This window comes from Papilio polytes, unplaced genomic scaffold (genome assembly GCF_000836215.1).
Source record: "Papilio polytes unplaced genomic scaffold, Ppol_1.0 DF821845.1, whole genome shotgun sequence".
Classification (NCBI taxonomy): Eukaryota; Metazoa; Arthropoda; class Insecta; order Lepidoptera; family Papilionidae; genus Papilio; species Papilio polytes.
In genome coordinates this window covers 774,617-789,420 of record NW_013527359.1, presented here as the reverse complement: position 1 = coordinate 789,420, position 14,804 = coordinate 774,617, and the positions used below count along the sequence as shown (strand labels likewise).

Genomic DNA, 14,804 nt, shown 5'->3' with positions numbered 1-14,804 from the left:
GCAAAGACATGGATGATATCAACTTTGGGGCAAATGTAATGGATATGCAGCAGAGGAATGTGAACTATATCAACCAGGATATGGCCGCTGCTAATGCATTAGAACAGGTCGGAATACAAATATATTTATACTCTATACTAATATTATAAATGCCAATGGATGGATGGATGTTTGCTGAGTACCATAGGCTACATTTTTAAATTTCACGTGGACGAATTCACGACCAATAACTAGTACTTACAAATTTTGTTTTTTTTAATACCTCGAAATCGCGTGCAAATGCTAGATTCGTAAAAATATACTCGGTGTTGTTATATTATGTGATGTTGCAGGGGTGCGAGGGCGAGGGTGGGGGCAGCGCGAGCAACACGTACTCGCTGTTCAGCGCTGCGCCCGAGCCCGCCGCCTGGCCGCAGCGACACCCGCACCAGGTAACACTCACCACATTACACTATTCTACACTACACTACACTACACTACACTACACTACACTACACTACACTACATTACATTACATTACATTACACTACACAACAGAGGGATTAGCACGAATGTTCTTGCAAACGTCTCCGTAATGTGATCAACATATCTTTGGATTTCTTCGCCGATATGTGCAGGTTTCATCACGACATATTTCAAACTAATTCAAGACTTGCAGTATTTAAAAACTATTTTTGATAGATTTTCTTTCTTTTAGTGGAAGTTTGTTTTATAAGTTGTGAACAATTTGTACATTATTTTACAGTCGTTGTGGTCGGGTCCGGGCCCCTCCCCACTGGAGCGTCTACTGGAGCAACAGAAGCAGATGCAGCCGCCAACTAAGCCGCAGTGAACGCATCACTTTGTTACACAAATAAAAATTTAACCAATGTCATACTTGTGATTGTCGCCACCATTTTATACAAATAAACCTTTATCTGTTTTGAACAAGTCCAATTTAAATCATCTTTATAAAGTACTATTCAAAGGCATTTATATAAATAAAATCAATACTGATTTTCTTAGTTTGAGTAATGCAGAGAATTTTTTAAATCTTTAATGTTGGCAATGTTTGTTCCGAATTTAAATGTTTCTACAATTGGAAAGAGACAGTCTGTTGGCATGTCTTATTTCTCTGTCGCACTTTATAAGTCTTGTATGCGTTCGTCTCTCTCTAGTGTGATTTTTTTCTTGACCTTGGAGAGTTAGCTTTAGCAAGTTCTAATGTTGGTAGTAAAATGTATGTAAATATGTAACAAAACTGCATAACCAAAAATAGTAAAATGTTTTATACGATCGACTAAAATTGTTTTGTGTTTTAAATTTTTATGGCGTTTAGGCATTTGTATATTATTGTAACATCTTCGAAACAAATAACTATTTAGTGTAATTTGTAAATTAAATTATATTTTGTTTTACAATATTTCCATCACAATCTCAAAGTAACCAATCGTCAAACATCACAAATATTTATATCTTAAAACAAATCATAGTATTTGGCATAATTAATTATTTTATAACAAAATTAACAGTTAAATTATATATATTTATTGTGGTTTTAAACTATTTTTAACGATCTTATTAATTTCAGTGTAATTCAACTCGACAATAATAATCTGTTTTTTAAGAAAACCAAAGTTTAGAGGGTTTCAATGGTCGTTTGTCCGCATTGTACTCGTCATCTGAGTTCCCACACGATGCTTGTTTTACATCGACTATTTTCATTGGTCGTTAGCCCGTATATGGGAACAGCCAGCACGATTTATAATATTTGTCGACTATTGAAACAATGCCCAAAGAGTCCTGCAAAGCTTTCTTGAAAACGTATATAAAAGAAAACATTGTATTGGCTTTTATTCGCATTGTAGGTGATCAGTCTTAACAAAAGTATCGAAACCATGTCTCATTTTATTTAAAAAGTGTTTTAATTCAAAGTTAGTGCTATTAAACAATAAATTGTACCAAATTTTGTTGTAGATGTTTGTACGAAAGTTCTTGTAGAAAATTTGTTACTAAGCGGAAGTAAATTGAAGGAAACTTTGTGTAATTTTGTAATAAAGTTATTTTTGTTATACGTTGAAACTTTTGTTTTCTTTTTCACATTCCCTACAATTGTTCTAACATCACACGAGTATGTAAAAATAAAAATAATTTTAAATAAACCCCTCGTTCCCTTTTCATGACTAAAGTTGCCGCAACAGTTAGGAAAAAAGAATATTTTTCGCTGTTTGGTAATTAGTTGTGAAAGGAGAATGTTTTTTCCACTTTCGTAATCAATCAAGTTTTTGTGCTACTTTTGTTGCTACACTTTGCTAGTTTCATGCAATCAATCACATGTTAAAATGATTATGGCAAATGATTCGAACTTAGACATTTTACGTTTGCCCGCGATTTTCACAATTTCATAATGCCGGCACTTTGAAACCACACGGCCAATTTCACTCTTTAATTTTTTATACGGTGACAAAAGAGCAAGCGACCTCCTAACATCAACATTGCGGATGAGATGACGCAGAAATAAAGGATATTTTTCCTTTTTATGCGTCTCCTCCACCGTCATATTCACTTTCCCTTACCATACTTTTCTCATAAGAAAAGGGTGCAAAGCGAAAGAGACTGAAAAACCCCCAGCACGCACACATCAAATGAATGCAGAATTCCTCTCACATCACGACTACGTTCTGTCTGTACCATAAAATAAAAAAACATATACTTTCTGTACCGTTTACATAAGTGAAAAAAATATTCCCCTTTCACAACTAGTTACCAAACAGCGCAAAAAATATTTTCTTCCTTACTGGTGAGGTAACTTTGGATAGGAACTAGGAACAGGGGAAATCAACTAACCTATTCTGTTTTGAGGTTATGACAAAGAAAATAAAACAACAAAATGTCAATAATTTAAATTTATTCTGCCTTCATATTTCTAAACAATAATAATTACGGGATACGAATGTATCTAATATGTAAAAAAGCGTATTTACTAATTGCATTAAACATATTTACATTGCGAGTGACTCAAACACACTTGAACGCAACATTACTGCGAGTCGAGGTTTTATATAACTAATTTAGCTAGTTAACAATAAAATTAACGTATAATATATAAACGCAAGTCAGTATAACAGTTTGTATCGTGCATTCCAAACAAAATTATTGCTAGTAGGTAATGTGTACAGTATCCACCAAATTTATTCACAGGTCTGAAGTTAGTCAAATCCATTATTGACACTTCAAACATCATCCTGTCCCTTTCTAGCACTTATCGGTCTATGTGTTGTCTCGCTCTCACTGTCACGTACAAAATTCCGAAACTTCAGACACATAAAAATGGCGGTCATTATAAAACTTAAAGATAGATAACGTAATATACAATATTTGTCTTAAATAAACTATTACGGCAATTATTCTGCGATTTTCTTTCAGATATTTGCTATTCAATGCTAATATGAATTGAAAACCTAAACAAAATGTTGAAATTTACAAAAAACAACTGTTTATATTATAAAAAATCTTAGGATAGTAGAACACCTTTGAACGTTGACTCATAATTTGTGCGAGAAAGCCAACGACAAAAACACTAAACTTTTTTGCAAATACATGTGCTAAATCAGTTTTTCAATATTTATGATTATATCACACTCAAATATCTTAAATTAGGTAAAAGGTGAAAAAACATTTGAGCAGTGATATTTATAAGCTCATCTCAAGACGAAAATAACTTTAAAAATCCATTTAAATCAATATTATTTATTACCATGTGGCATTATCTGTCAGCATAAGCAAAATTGCTTATAAAAAAAAAAAAAGAAAAAAATGTTTGCGACATCAACACTGTACGCATCAAAAAAAAATAATGAGATGATTTCACAAATTTGATATTCAGCCTTTATTTGTTGGACAATTATATATAATTATGATTGTAAAAAAACACCCTGAAAAAAAAAACAATATGGGTTTTGCGACAGTGAAAAATGACAATTAAAATTTGATCTTCATTCGACTAGTTGTAAAACAGACAAAATGTCCGGTAACTTTTACAAACTTGTACTTGCATTGGCACAAACAATATATGTATAGCAATAAGACGTATACAAATTTAAAAGTGTAAAAATAATTGACAATAGAATTGTAAAATTGGCAGCACAATTTAAAACTACATTTAAAAAATTACCATTAAAGAAAAGATATTTGACATACATCAGAATTTGTAAAAATCCGTTTACTTGCATCTATAAAATCATATATTAAGAAACATCTTCTCAATAACAAAAAGATATATCAATTTATTTTCACAAAGAAAAGACTAAATTAATTGCATTTGTTGCAAAATACATCGCCATTTCACAAAGCAATAGTCAATTAAACAAAAAATAAGGTCCCATTTTTATTTAGTTACGAATAAAGTAACCTATCCAAATATTCTAATAAGAAATATTAGATTAATTCCTTCTCTTTCACACTTCACACTTCCCATTATTCCATCTCTTTCACATATAATTCGTGTATCAGTCTTACACGTGACCCATCAACAGTAGGCTTCCATTGGAGATATGCAAACAATAGATATTGTTATCTCACTTTTACAAGACAGAATGAGGGAAACAACAATATTGCATGTTATGAATACATCGTCTATGGAAGCCAACACTACAAGTACAACACTTCCTCAGTCATTTATTGTTACAAAACGATATGCTAACGTTACTTAAAAAAATTCTAATTGCAATTTTAGAGTTAAAATATAAAATTAGAACTTAATATAAAATTATTGATAATCTCACATTTAGTTTTCTCAATATGGCAAAATACATTTAACAAAAAATTACGACGCACATACATAATTTCATTACTTGAAAATTCACAATTAACTTGTAACCTAAAAATTAATTGAATCAAAATTTCCATAATTAAGGAATATCCAAAAACCTATCAATCTTTAGTTCTTTAAATAATTAGGTTATATAATAAATTGGAATACCATCTAACTTTAATTTGTACACGAAATAAAAATAAATTAATTACATTGTAATGGCAACTTGTCAATTTGAATCTTTTAAAAAAACAAAAGTCAAAATCTAAAGTGGATAGAAATCATTTCATTAATTGAAAAACGTCAGAAACAGAAAAGTAGTACCGATTCGTTTCCTACTTAAATTCTAATACAATCTAAGAAGAAAGAATTAGGTTTTACAACCAACTATTACTGTGGATGAAGGTTTGGTGACGACATATCTCACGTCTGTCTCTCCACAGCGAAACTGTAGCTGTAGTCACGGTCGAGCTCAAAACGAGTTCGCTTTTTTATAACTGGCAACTGAGTCTGAAAATATTTTTATAATTCAACAACTACCCTCATTAGTTGAGTATTTATAAAAAATAAACTCACCAATTCATCACTAGGTAGTCCTCTGAGCTTCGGATTCAGTACAAACGGTACGCCCTCCATTCCGTTATATCCCCCTAAGGTCTGGTAGTTTGAGGTCCTGGGCAAGGGCGCGGGGCCTTTCCGGCGGCCCACAGCCGCGGGCGAGGTGGGCCCGGGGCTGCCCACCGGGGACTTCGCCCTCGCGGCCTGTTGCGGCGACATGGCGCGCGGGGGCTGCAACGGCGGCGGGATCGGGGGCTGGAGGGGGGCGGGCCTGGCTGGCTTCACGTTGTACGATGGACTTAAGGCTTCATAGTCGTGGTCAGTTTTTAATTCATCGATACTCGCGTTAGGAGATTTTAGATTTAAATTGTTGAGTTCGTTGATTAGCGGTGACAATTTGGGAGGACGTTCGGGAGCTGGACGTAATCTGTAGTTAAAAGAATAAATAATTCGTACGCGTCGCTTAAAACTGCCAGGCGTCAAAATTTACACTACTTTGAGTTTGAGTTGTTCTTATCATTAAAGACACTAATAATTTTTTTATAATATAAGGTGGCAACCTGAATCTACCGAAATGGAAAGCGACCGCTGCCCATAGGCATCTGCAATTGCAGATGCGCTGCCTACCCTTCATTGACGGAGGAAGAGACGCACATAAAGAGGATATTTTCCCTTTCTATGCGTCTCTTCCACAGTCAAATCCACTTTTCCCTTTCATCCTTTCCTCTTAAGAAAAGGGTGGAAAGGAAAAGGGACTAAAATTAGGCATTTAAATGTCGTTTCATTAATCGGCTATAAGATTCAAATGTGGCTGACATCCGAGTCATGTAAGATGCTAAAATAAGTAGACTTTTTAGTGTGTCTTCTTCCTTCAGAGTGACTAAAATAGAGAAGGGACAAACTCCTGATGGGCTCAAAGCGAATATTCCAATTTTCCTTATCACCCGTACACATAAATTACATCACAGCACACGCAAACGTACCTGCACTCATAAACAACTAGCTTATATTACGAATTATATACCTATATGATTTAAAATCACAATATAATTTGGTACGAATTAATTAAAAAAACTCAAACCGGAAAAAACATTTCAAAAATAACAAATACAATATGTATAAGTTCATATGTACAGTCAGCTCCATAAAAAGTTATGCAAGTACAAAGTCGTAAAAACTAGTATAAACATTTGGTTTCCAAAATAATGCTATGGTTTCAAATGTAAGTATCATAACAGTGGTAGAGCCCGCTTTAACATCTTCGCACGAATGGGCCGGCTCGCCCGGTGTAACCACGACCACACAGAAAACAGCCGTGAAGTGGAAGCAATTCCGCGTCTGATGAGTGTGGTGTCGGAGGCCTAATTTTAGTCCCTTTCCCTTTCCACCCTTTTTTCAGGAGGAAATGATGGGAAGGAAAAGTGTATTTGACAGTGGAGAAGACGCATAGGAAGAGGAAATGTCCTTTTTATGTGCGTCTCCTTCTCCGTCAATTAAGGGTAGGTAACGCATCTGCAAATGCGGATGTTTATGGGCAGCGGTCACTTTTCACTTCGGTGGATTCAGGTGGTCACTTGCTCGTTTGCCACCTTATATTATAAAAAAAAATATCCATTGATGAATAAGTATTTTTGAATCCGTAAGCCTATACAAGTTTCTAAACTTTGAGTGTTAAGATATTTATGGAGCTGAGTGTACCGGACGTCATGCAAAAGTCGAAGGAAACCCATGCAAAAATGATATTCAAACAAACGAGTGTACCCGGTACAGCCATCCCATCGTAATTTCAGCTCCTGATACAGTTTTACTGTCACTGAACTGAAATTTCATACAAGATCCTGTGACCAATAGAATTTTATTAACGGAATCAACTCGAGTGCTGACATTTTTACGAAAAATGTCGATAAATGCGCACCACGCGGTCCTTCCCCTACCCTATCACCGGTATTGAATGCACAGTACATATGCACTCACCCAAAACTAAACTATTGAACAACTGTTTAGCCGCGCTTTGATTCCTATGACCTTATATGGTGCGCACACTACTCGATATTTAGTTTTGCGACTAAACAGTTGAATTAGCTGCGAAACAAGACAATCGCACAACAGTTGTGCGATAGTTCAGTCAAAGATGTGCACTCTCTTACTATAAATAACTTTAGATAAAAGATGACATGAACAAGGGTGTAATGAAATGATTACAAAGTAATATATGGTTTACCTCCTGTTGGCGTCTGGCGTGAGGTTAGTGACGATATTCTCGTAGTCATTAGGTCCGGTTGGGGAGGTGTCCGCGCTGCCGCCGCACACCTTGTAGCACACCATCTTGCCATTCATCTCACTGATAAACCAAAACCAAAAGAAATAATAAAACTTCGTGTTTTTTTTATAGTCCAAGCTATCAATCAGTTGCAAAGAAAAGTCATATCAATAGCATACGCTCGAAATCTGACGAGTTTTACATTTTACATGGTAAGTGGTAATTTTACATGGTAGGTAACTGCACTCTATAGAGTCAACCAGCTCTGTCCCTACGTGGGGATAGATAAGAATAAAAAGTTTCATCCGTCCCACCTTTCGCGATGAGGGAACGGTTGGAAGTTATTTTATTTCATAACGCTTTTATCTGTCACCTTATTGTTGATAGTGAGGTTAAAAGGTGGGATGGATGATACTTTTTATTCTCACGTGGGGACAGCGGGGTGACGGTTTGGAATATTCCCAGTCTATCCCATTAGAAGTAATTTAGTTTAGTTGTAGAATTAGTTTAAATAGTGAGAATTTAATTTGGAAAAAAGATTGTAATCAAAGATTTCCGCCTTTATGTAGACAGGAAAAATAACATTGCATGACATCACTACGTGACTGTATTATTTATGCTTGATCAATTGAATTGTAGCAGACAGCAAGGATTGCGGCTTAAATAACATTTTAAATGCTTTACTACACTTAGATTATTACTAAGTATGAGCGATTCTAAAAATACATTAAAGCTACAAAGAAACATATTGCAGTGTTCAGTTAACTCAAATTAAGTTTTCTTTGAAAACGTTAAGATTTTACCGAGGTCAAGTCAGTGCAGTCTCGAGCATACCGCGATTTGTTAGAGTTCGTTCAACTGTCTCGATTCTTTGTCGTCTCATTGATTTTAAGATTATTGAATCTGCAGATTGAGACAAAGACTACTATATCAGAAAACTTACTGCCTAACTCTAGGATATTATTTTTCCAGATTTTTATTTCTATCTTTTCTGGTCGTGTAAGGTATGGAAGTGAACGGAGGAAGAGAAGATTTTAGAATAATATTGCAGTAAGTATATGAAGACTATTCTATTACTATTGAGGTTCCTGCGTCAGAAGCAGTGCCGGTCTTATCTCTCCTAGCGCTTTGGGCAAGTGGTCAGGGAGTGTTCAGAAAAGTTTGTAAGCGTAATTCAGACCTATGACGCCCTGGGTACCTGGTAACCTATACTGGTCAGAAGGCTATGCTAGATTACAGTAGCTATCGGAACTTACCCAGCGAGTAGGAAGCCTCGCGGCGCCTGTCTCATCTTGGAGCAGACGATGACGTCGGTAACGGGTGGCGCATGGTGTGCGTGGTGCGCGGCGGCGTGGCGAGACACGCGTGTGCAAAGCCGCCGCTTGCCTGCGCGCCCCGCCACACTGTATCCCGCCGGCGCCGCCTCGCGCTCACCCACTACCAGCACGCCGTCCATCACGTACCCTGGCACACCTGACACACGATAAACTTACTTTCCACATTCGAAGACATAGGACCACTAAGAAAGACCTTGAATAGACTATGATATGGGAAATTCTAATCGATCACCCATTAGATAACTAACCTAAGGAGAATAGTAATATATCTAACGGTCCTTGTTGCACAGTCATTTCTCAAAGTCATCTAGTCGACCTTGAACTCTAGGAGAAAGTAGGAAAACCTCTTCTAAACATCTCAACTATTACATCACATTGGTAATCTGTTTATTCATTGTATAATATGATTCTAATTAGCCCAGATAATGCCAATTTTTTTTTTTTAATTTTTATCCAATTACAAGTTTTGTCTTTGAAATAACTCTAGCGAATGTTAAACTTCAAACATTGAAATTCCAACATATCAGTTAAGTAAAATTACATGCTTTCATTGCATTTTCGTAAGTGAAAACACTTGGATTTGAATTCTCTCGAACTGGTATGTAAACAACGAACAAGCAATGTTAAAACGGATCTCATTGTCTTCTCACGCCAATGACCGGTTTTGTATAGCGATGTAATTTAATAATCAAGACTTGACCGACCATCCGAGCAGCATTAGAACAATGGGCTCTCTAGACGTGAAGGCACACCGGTTGTACTTGAGTTATCCATATCGTAAGTTATTGAACACCGTAGAAAGTACAGTAAATTTTTATTAAAAAAAACATTGGAGCGTACGCGTATTTTGTAATTTGTAAGCTTTAGTAACAAACATTTGCACGAACTAATTGCACCATCTGCTACTTGTATAACAATCATATCATCTCGCTCACTCTCTTTGAATAAGAGACCACAACTATCATAGTAATATTATAAATGCGAAAGTTTAGATGGATGGATGTTTGTCAGAGTTTGTAGCCTAAACGACTGAACGGATTTCGATAAAATTTGGTATTGATTCAGAGGATAGTCTGGAAAAACAAATAGGCTACGAATTTCGATTTTTTATTCCACGCTGACAGAGTCGCGGGCGAAAGCTAGTGGTTTACTAAAGTGTTTGGGTAGTGGAATTTCGCACAGGATATTAAATAAAACACAAACATACTAAGATCTGTACGAATCAATGTAACCGTTGAAGCGTGCAACGATCAATGGCATTCAATTAAGAAACAGAGGCTTTAAACGACCTCGGCCTACAATAACTAATTTAGCTTGACGCAAATCGAATGCTAGTAGCCCTGACATCGACTATCTATTCACAAATATATCAATGGAGAACAGAGTACCCACTTGGTTATGCTTGCCTAGTACTACAGGTAATTTCATACCATTTTTTATTACTATGTCATCCGTAAAAAGCAAGTGACCATAAAAACCAAATCAAACGCGAACAAGTAATATGGGTGTCCCGTTATTGCGTCCAATTTCTTCAAAAGCTAAAAATAATTGAGAGAGACGAACACAGTTCATTGTGCCCAAACCGAACACCGTTATGATAAGATCGTGTTCACAATAAAAACATACTCAAGTTAACACCATTCAAATTAAACTACGGTATATTTTAAGTGTTAACAAAAAAGTACAAAATGTTAATTTTCACATTACGATTTGAAGCTTAAATAAGGAAATTCATGAATAATATATGATGATAAGCAGTAGTCATTATAAAGTAAAGTATAATCACGCCAGTAAATCGTAGAGGTAGGCAGACACGACGTACCTCCATCGTCTGTTATAATTGTTTTCCATATCACTTATAACAAAGTCGGAAATATACTTAAGAAGCATTCAATGTAAATACAAAGAATTAACCACACAATAGAGTAAACAGTAAAAACAAAGGTTCACACGATTATTACAAAACATTTCTTTGTCCGGTGTGAATACAGCGTTATATCATAAGAAACATCCCGACCTTCGAGACTAATGAAAGCGAAGCGTATTTTTTTATGAGATGACGTCATTAACTTTCATTATATCGACAATTGCCCTGCTTCCGGTACACGCCGGGTCATTGTAGACACAGGGTAAGCACACAGACAAAAATATGCTAACTTGATGTTCATGTTGATAGGAAAAAATTGACACCGCGGTCATGGACCTGAGATAATCATTGAGGTATTAAAGTTTTGTTTAAAAGTACATTAAGAATATGACGAATACCTATTTGTCTGTCTGATTCACTATTTCTTTAATTGTGATTCATTATTTCATACAGATAACACGATAAGCGAAAGGCGACGTATGACAATGAAAAATTGTATTACATATGCTTTATTTATTTAAAACACATACTTCCTATACTTTCTCTCCATTATTAAGGAACACTAAATCTCAACAAGAAATAACTTCTCGAAGACAAACGGTCAAAAACATTATTTATCCAGCGAAATTTTTCTACCAAACAAGTACCATTATTTTGTCAATAATTTTAACTTTGCATTTTATCTTACTGAAGGACATATTTAACCAAATGCATAAAGAAATCCGCAAAGTAATCGTTTAGATGTAAGGAAAACACTCGAAAATTAGTCACAAAATATAAATAGAAACTTGAAAGTAAATTTTCCATTACATTCATTGTAAAGTTTTCACAGTTACTTCCGGAAACAAATAATTAAACATCTAAAAAGGAAGAGCTTCTCAATTCCTCTGTTTTTTTTTAAACTTTTCAAGCATATCGGACATTGCAAAAAGCATTTAGTACTGGCCAGTATAAAACTGCAGTTAACAATTACTCCATCCTGCAAGGTGAATGCTGCGATTGTCATAGAGTATCATAAAAAAATTGTCTTATTGACCACAATGACATGAATATAGGCATAAATGGTTGAGTTGATGGCAACTATATATTACTTATCTATTCTCGGGCTAAATACACTTTAAATAAAAAAAAACTAAATCAATTGTATCAATGAAAGGCCATATACATGTTATCAATGTAATAAGTCGATCGGTAAAAGTAGGTTAGAAAATTTAGAAAGTATGTTGTAGGCGGTTCTGCTAATAAGGGATTCAATGTTTAAGCATCTTTTGCACTGGAGTTATTTTTATAGTATTTTGTCCTAATTCGAAAAATACACCGAAGTTATTTTCATATACTTTAAATATGTGCATTTTGCATAACATTTTCAACATTAATTCTAGGTTGCTGAAGTTTCCATTTATTTTATAATTATCTAGTGAATTACTACTTTAGGTGGAACTGAGTTTCAAAGGAGAAAACTCAAATTACGCAGTTCGGAAACGCATACGATTAAGTTATCGTACCAAAGACACTAATTATAGGTTAAAAGTAACTGGGAAACCGGCCATAAAAAACAAGTATCAGTCTACTTAGGTCTACCCAAAGTGTTCCCTAGTAAGTGATCCTACGCGCGTCTCATCACATAAGATCTTGGGAGTTTTGACAGCAACAATTACCAGACTTACCTTCAGATTTGGACAGACAGATGTAGTGACTGGGTTTCTTGCCGAACAGTCCATTCTGGCGTAGAAGACCTGCATCAGCATCTTCATCATACGTTCTACTGACTGGCCAGTATCCCGTGGGACACTTGGCGACGCTCTCCACTATCTGCAGGGAGAGCAGCGGCCGCTCGTCGGGCAGCGCGCCACCTAGCGCTGACAGCACCTTGGACATCTTCACCTCATTCTCATATTACACTTGTTAATGCTGTATCAGTCTTCAGAGTAGCACCTGCAATGGACAAATCTTATTAGAATCAAAGAAATGTCATCACAAACTTTATTTATCTTTACTAAAAAGTCCTTAGAAAATAAAACTCTTTAGTTTTTCACCACATATGCAAAGCTTTATTCAAGTTCATAACAATAACAAAGATAATATTTTATTTAGGCATAATATTGGTATGTTTACATCCTTTTCTGATAAGACTTAATTTAAATTAATTGAATGGAATATTGATTACACTTCCTCTTTAAACTAATTAACAGAAATAATGACCAAAATAACAAGTTTTCAGCTCTTCGATATTAAGAAAAACTTTATTTGCAATTATTTTTTTAAAAAATGATAACTTCAACATTGAAAAAGGTTAACAATGTTTCAGAAAAACAGACTTACCAAATTGTTTTGTTCAATAACTACATTTTGTTTGCTACATATTTAAAAATAAAATATTGGACTGAGGCATATTACCTTTTTATTTATACAAAACATTTACATATTACATTCATAATAAACTGATTATTTCATTTTTATCATAAAAACAACTTTCAGTAATTAACTTATTAAAACTTTCGTGAGACATTATACTATATAAATTATTATACTATATAAATTATTATTTCAGTAATTATTTTGTAATGTTCAATATCAGCCCACTAAGGGGTTCGGAGACTACCCTAAGTTAAGTAATGGATACTTGAAAATACAACAAAATACCTGAGAACAAGTGAATGAAATTGTATCCAAAGTGAAAACATAGGGTAAAGGATTAAATGTAATGTTAGAGTAGCTGGGGTTACTTCCTAAAACATTTAGGAACATAAGGTTTCCTAAGAGATTAGGCTCATGTAACAATTCAATGTTTACAACAGTCTTAAAAAACCAGAGATAATGAATAATAGACAATTCATTAACATTCTTTCTGATTAAAGGTTTTTTATAAAGACTAGCTTTCAACCATTAATTCTGTCCACAAGGAATTAAAAAAAAATGTAATGAAGCATATGTCTTCCAGACTATCCTCCACAACTAAGCCAAATTTTACATAGGGAGGTGCTTAGGCAACAAACTCTAACAAACACCCATCCATCCAAAATTATACACTTGTATTATTAGAAGATTAAATCTGTCTGCAATATTTTAACATAATAAATAAAACTTAACTAAAATAGTTTGTTTAAACAAAGAAACATCCAGTAGATCCATAATGTTATTTTTCAGATATCTCTCTATTAACAAATAAATCTTTATGATTTTAAACTCACCACAAATGTAATGAATGTGGAAATGTAAACCAACAATGGAAACACTAAAGGATGTTTGGGAGTAAATAGCACAAGCAAATCACTCTGAAAATTATTACACTTTTAACATAGAATTACACACATTTCCTAACATCTCAAAGAGAGATAACTCGTAAAATTACGACACCGGCGACCGACTTGGCAAAATTCCATGCTGTAAATTGGGAGAACAGAGCACACTCGGTCGCATACACTAACTGTTCTCCGAGCGCAGCTACTATTAATTAAAACAATTGCTTCTTTGGCTCCCTCCCACCCAGGCTCTATTCCGAACGATGACCCTACGCAGATGATCTTAGATTACAACTATTTAAAAAAATTATCTTACCGTAGTCATAACAGCAAGCAACGGAACATAAAACACACCCGCTTTAACAAATCTTTCTGAATAGCACCAATTTATTACAATCTATAAGACACTTAACACATAAGTGAAAAATTGTAAAATTGAATTAAATGAAGTAATACAGTTATAAATATTTTTTCAACTTTGTAACTTATTTGTGTTTGTATAAAATGTACATTTTTATGAGCTTTTTCAGTTTAAGGCAGATATTTGACAACAAATCTTATCGTGCGAAGTCGAAACGAAAAAGTCAAGTAACCACGGATCAGTGTTACCAATAAAAAATTTACCTAGCCGTGGGCATTGAGTTAAAAGTTCTGTTTGTGTGGAAAAAAATCAACCCTGGGCCGTAGCACAACTTAAAATGTTTTGGACACCAGGAAAATGTCACTGCTTTAGCTTTTAACAGCAATG

The 14,804-nt window shown here is 34.7% G+C and overlaps 1 protein-coding gene across 2 annotated transcripts; it reads right to left on the bottom strand.

Annotated features, from left to right (window-relative positions):
- Positions 1–2,870: 2,870 nt before the first annotated feature.
- LOC106108051 lies at positions 2,871–14,637 on the bottom strand. 2 transcript variants are annotated; one of them, XM_013289128.1, is made up of 6 exons: positions 14,373–14,637; positions 12,482–12,749; positions 8,867–9,083; positions 7,572–7,691; positions 5,369–5,777; positions 2,871–5,302 (listed from the first exon to the last, which is right to left on the bottom strand). In XM_013289128.1, exons 2-6 carry the CDS (start codon positions 12,690–12,692, stop codon positions 5,216–5,218), a joined length of 1,044 nt encoding a protein of 347 aa, XP_013144582.1. In that variant the 5' UTR covers positions 12,693–12,749; positions 14,373–14,637; the 3' UTR covers positions 2,871–5,215. The 2 variants fall into 2 exon arrangements, with proteins under 2 accessions (XP_013144582.1, XP_013144583.1); XM_013289129.1 differs by lacking the exon at positions 14,373–14,637 and adding an exon at positions 14,006–14,292.
- Positions 14,638–14,804: the final 167 nt, after the last annotated feature.

What these genes read in the sequence shown, in the direction of transcription:
- LOC106108051 (XM_013289128.1), bottom strand. Translation starts at nt 12,692, where the DNA reads ATGTCCAAGGTGCTGTCAGCGCTAGGTGGCGCGCTGCCCGACGAGCGG. An exon ending in CTGTCTGTCCAAATCTGAAG is followed by an intron (nt 9,084 to 12,481) that starts GTAAGTCTGGTA and finishes ATCGTGTGTCAG; the next exon opens with GTGTGCCAGGGTACGTGATG. An exon ending in GACTACCTAGTGATGAATTG is followed by an intron (nt 5,303 to 5,368) that starts GTGAGTTTATTT and finishes AAATATTTTCAG; the next exon opens with ACTCAGTTGCCAGTTATAAA.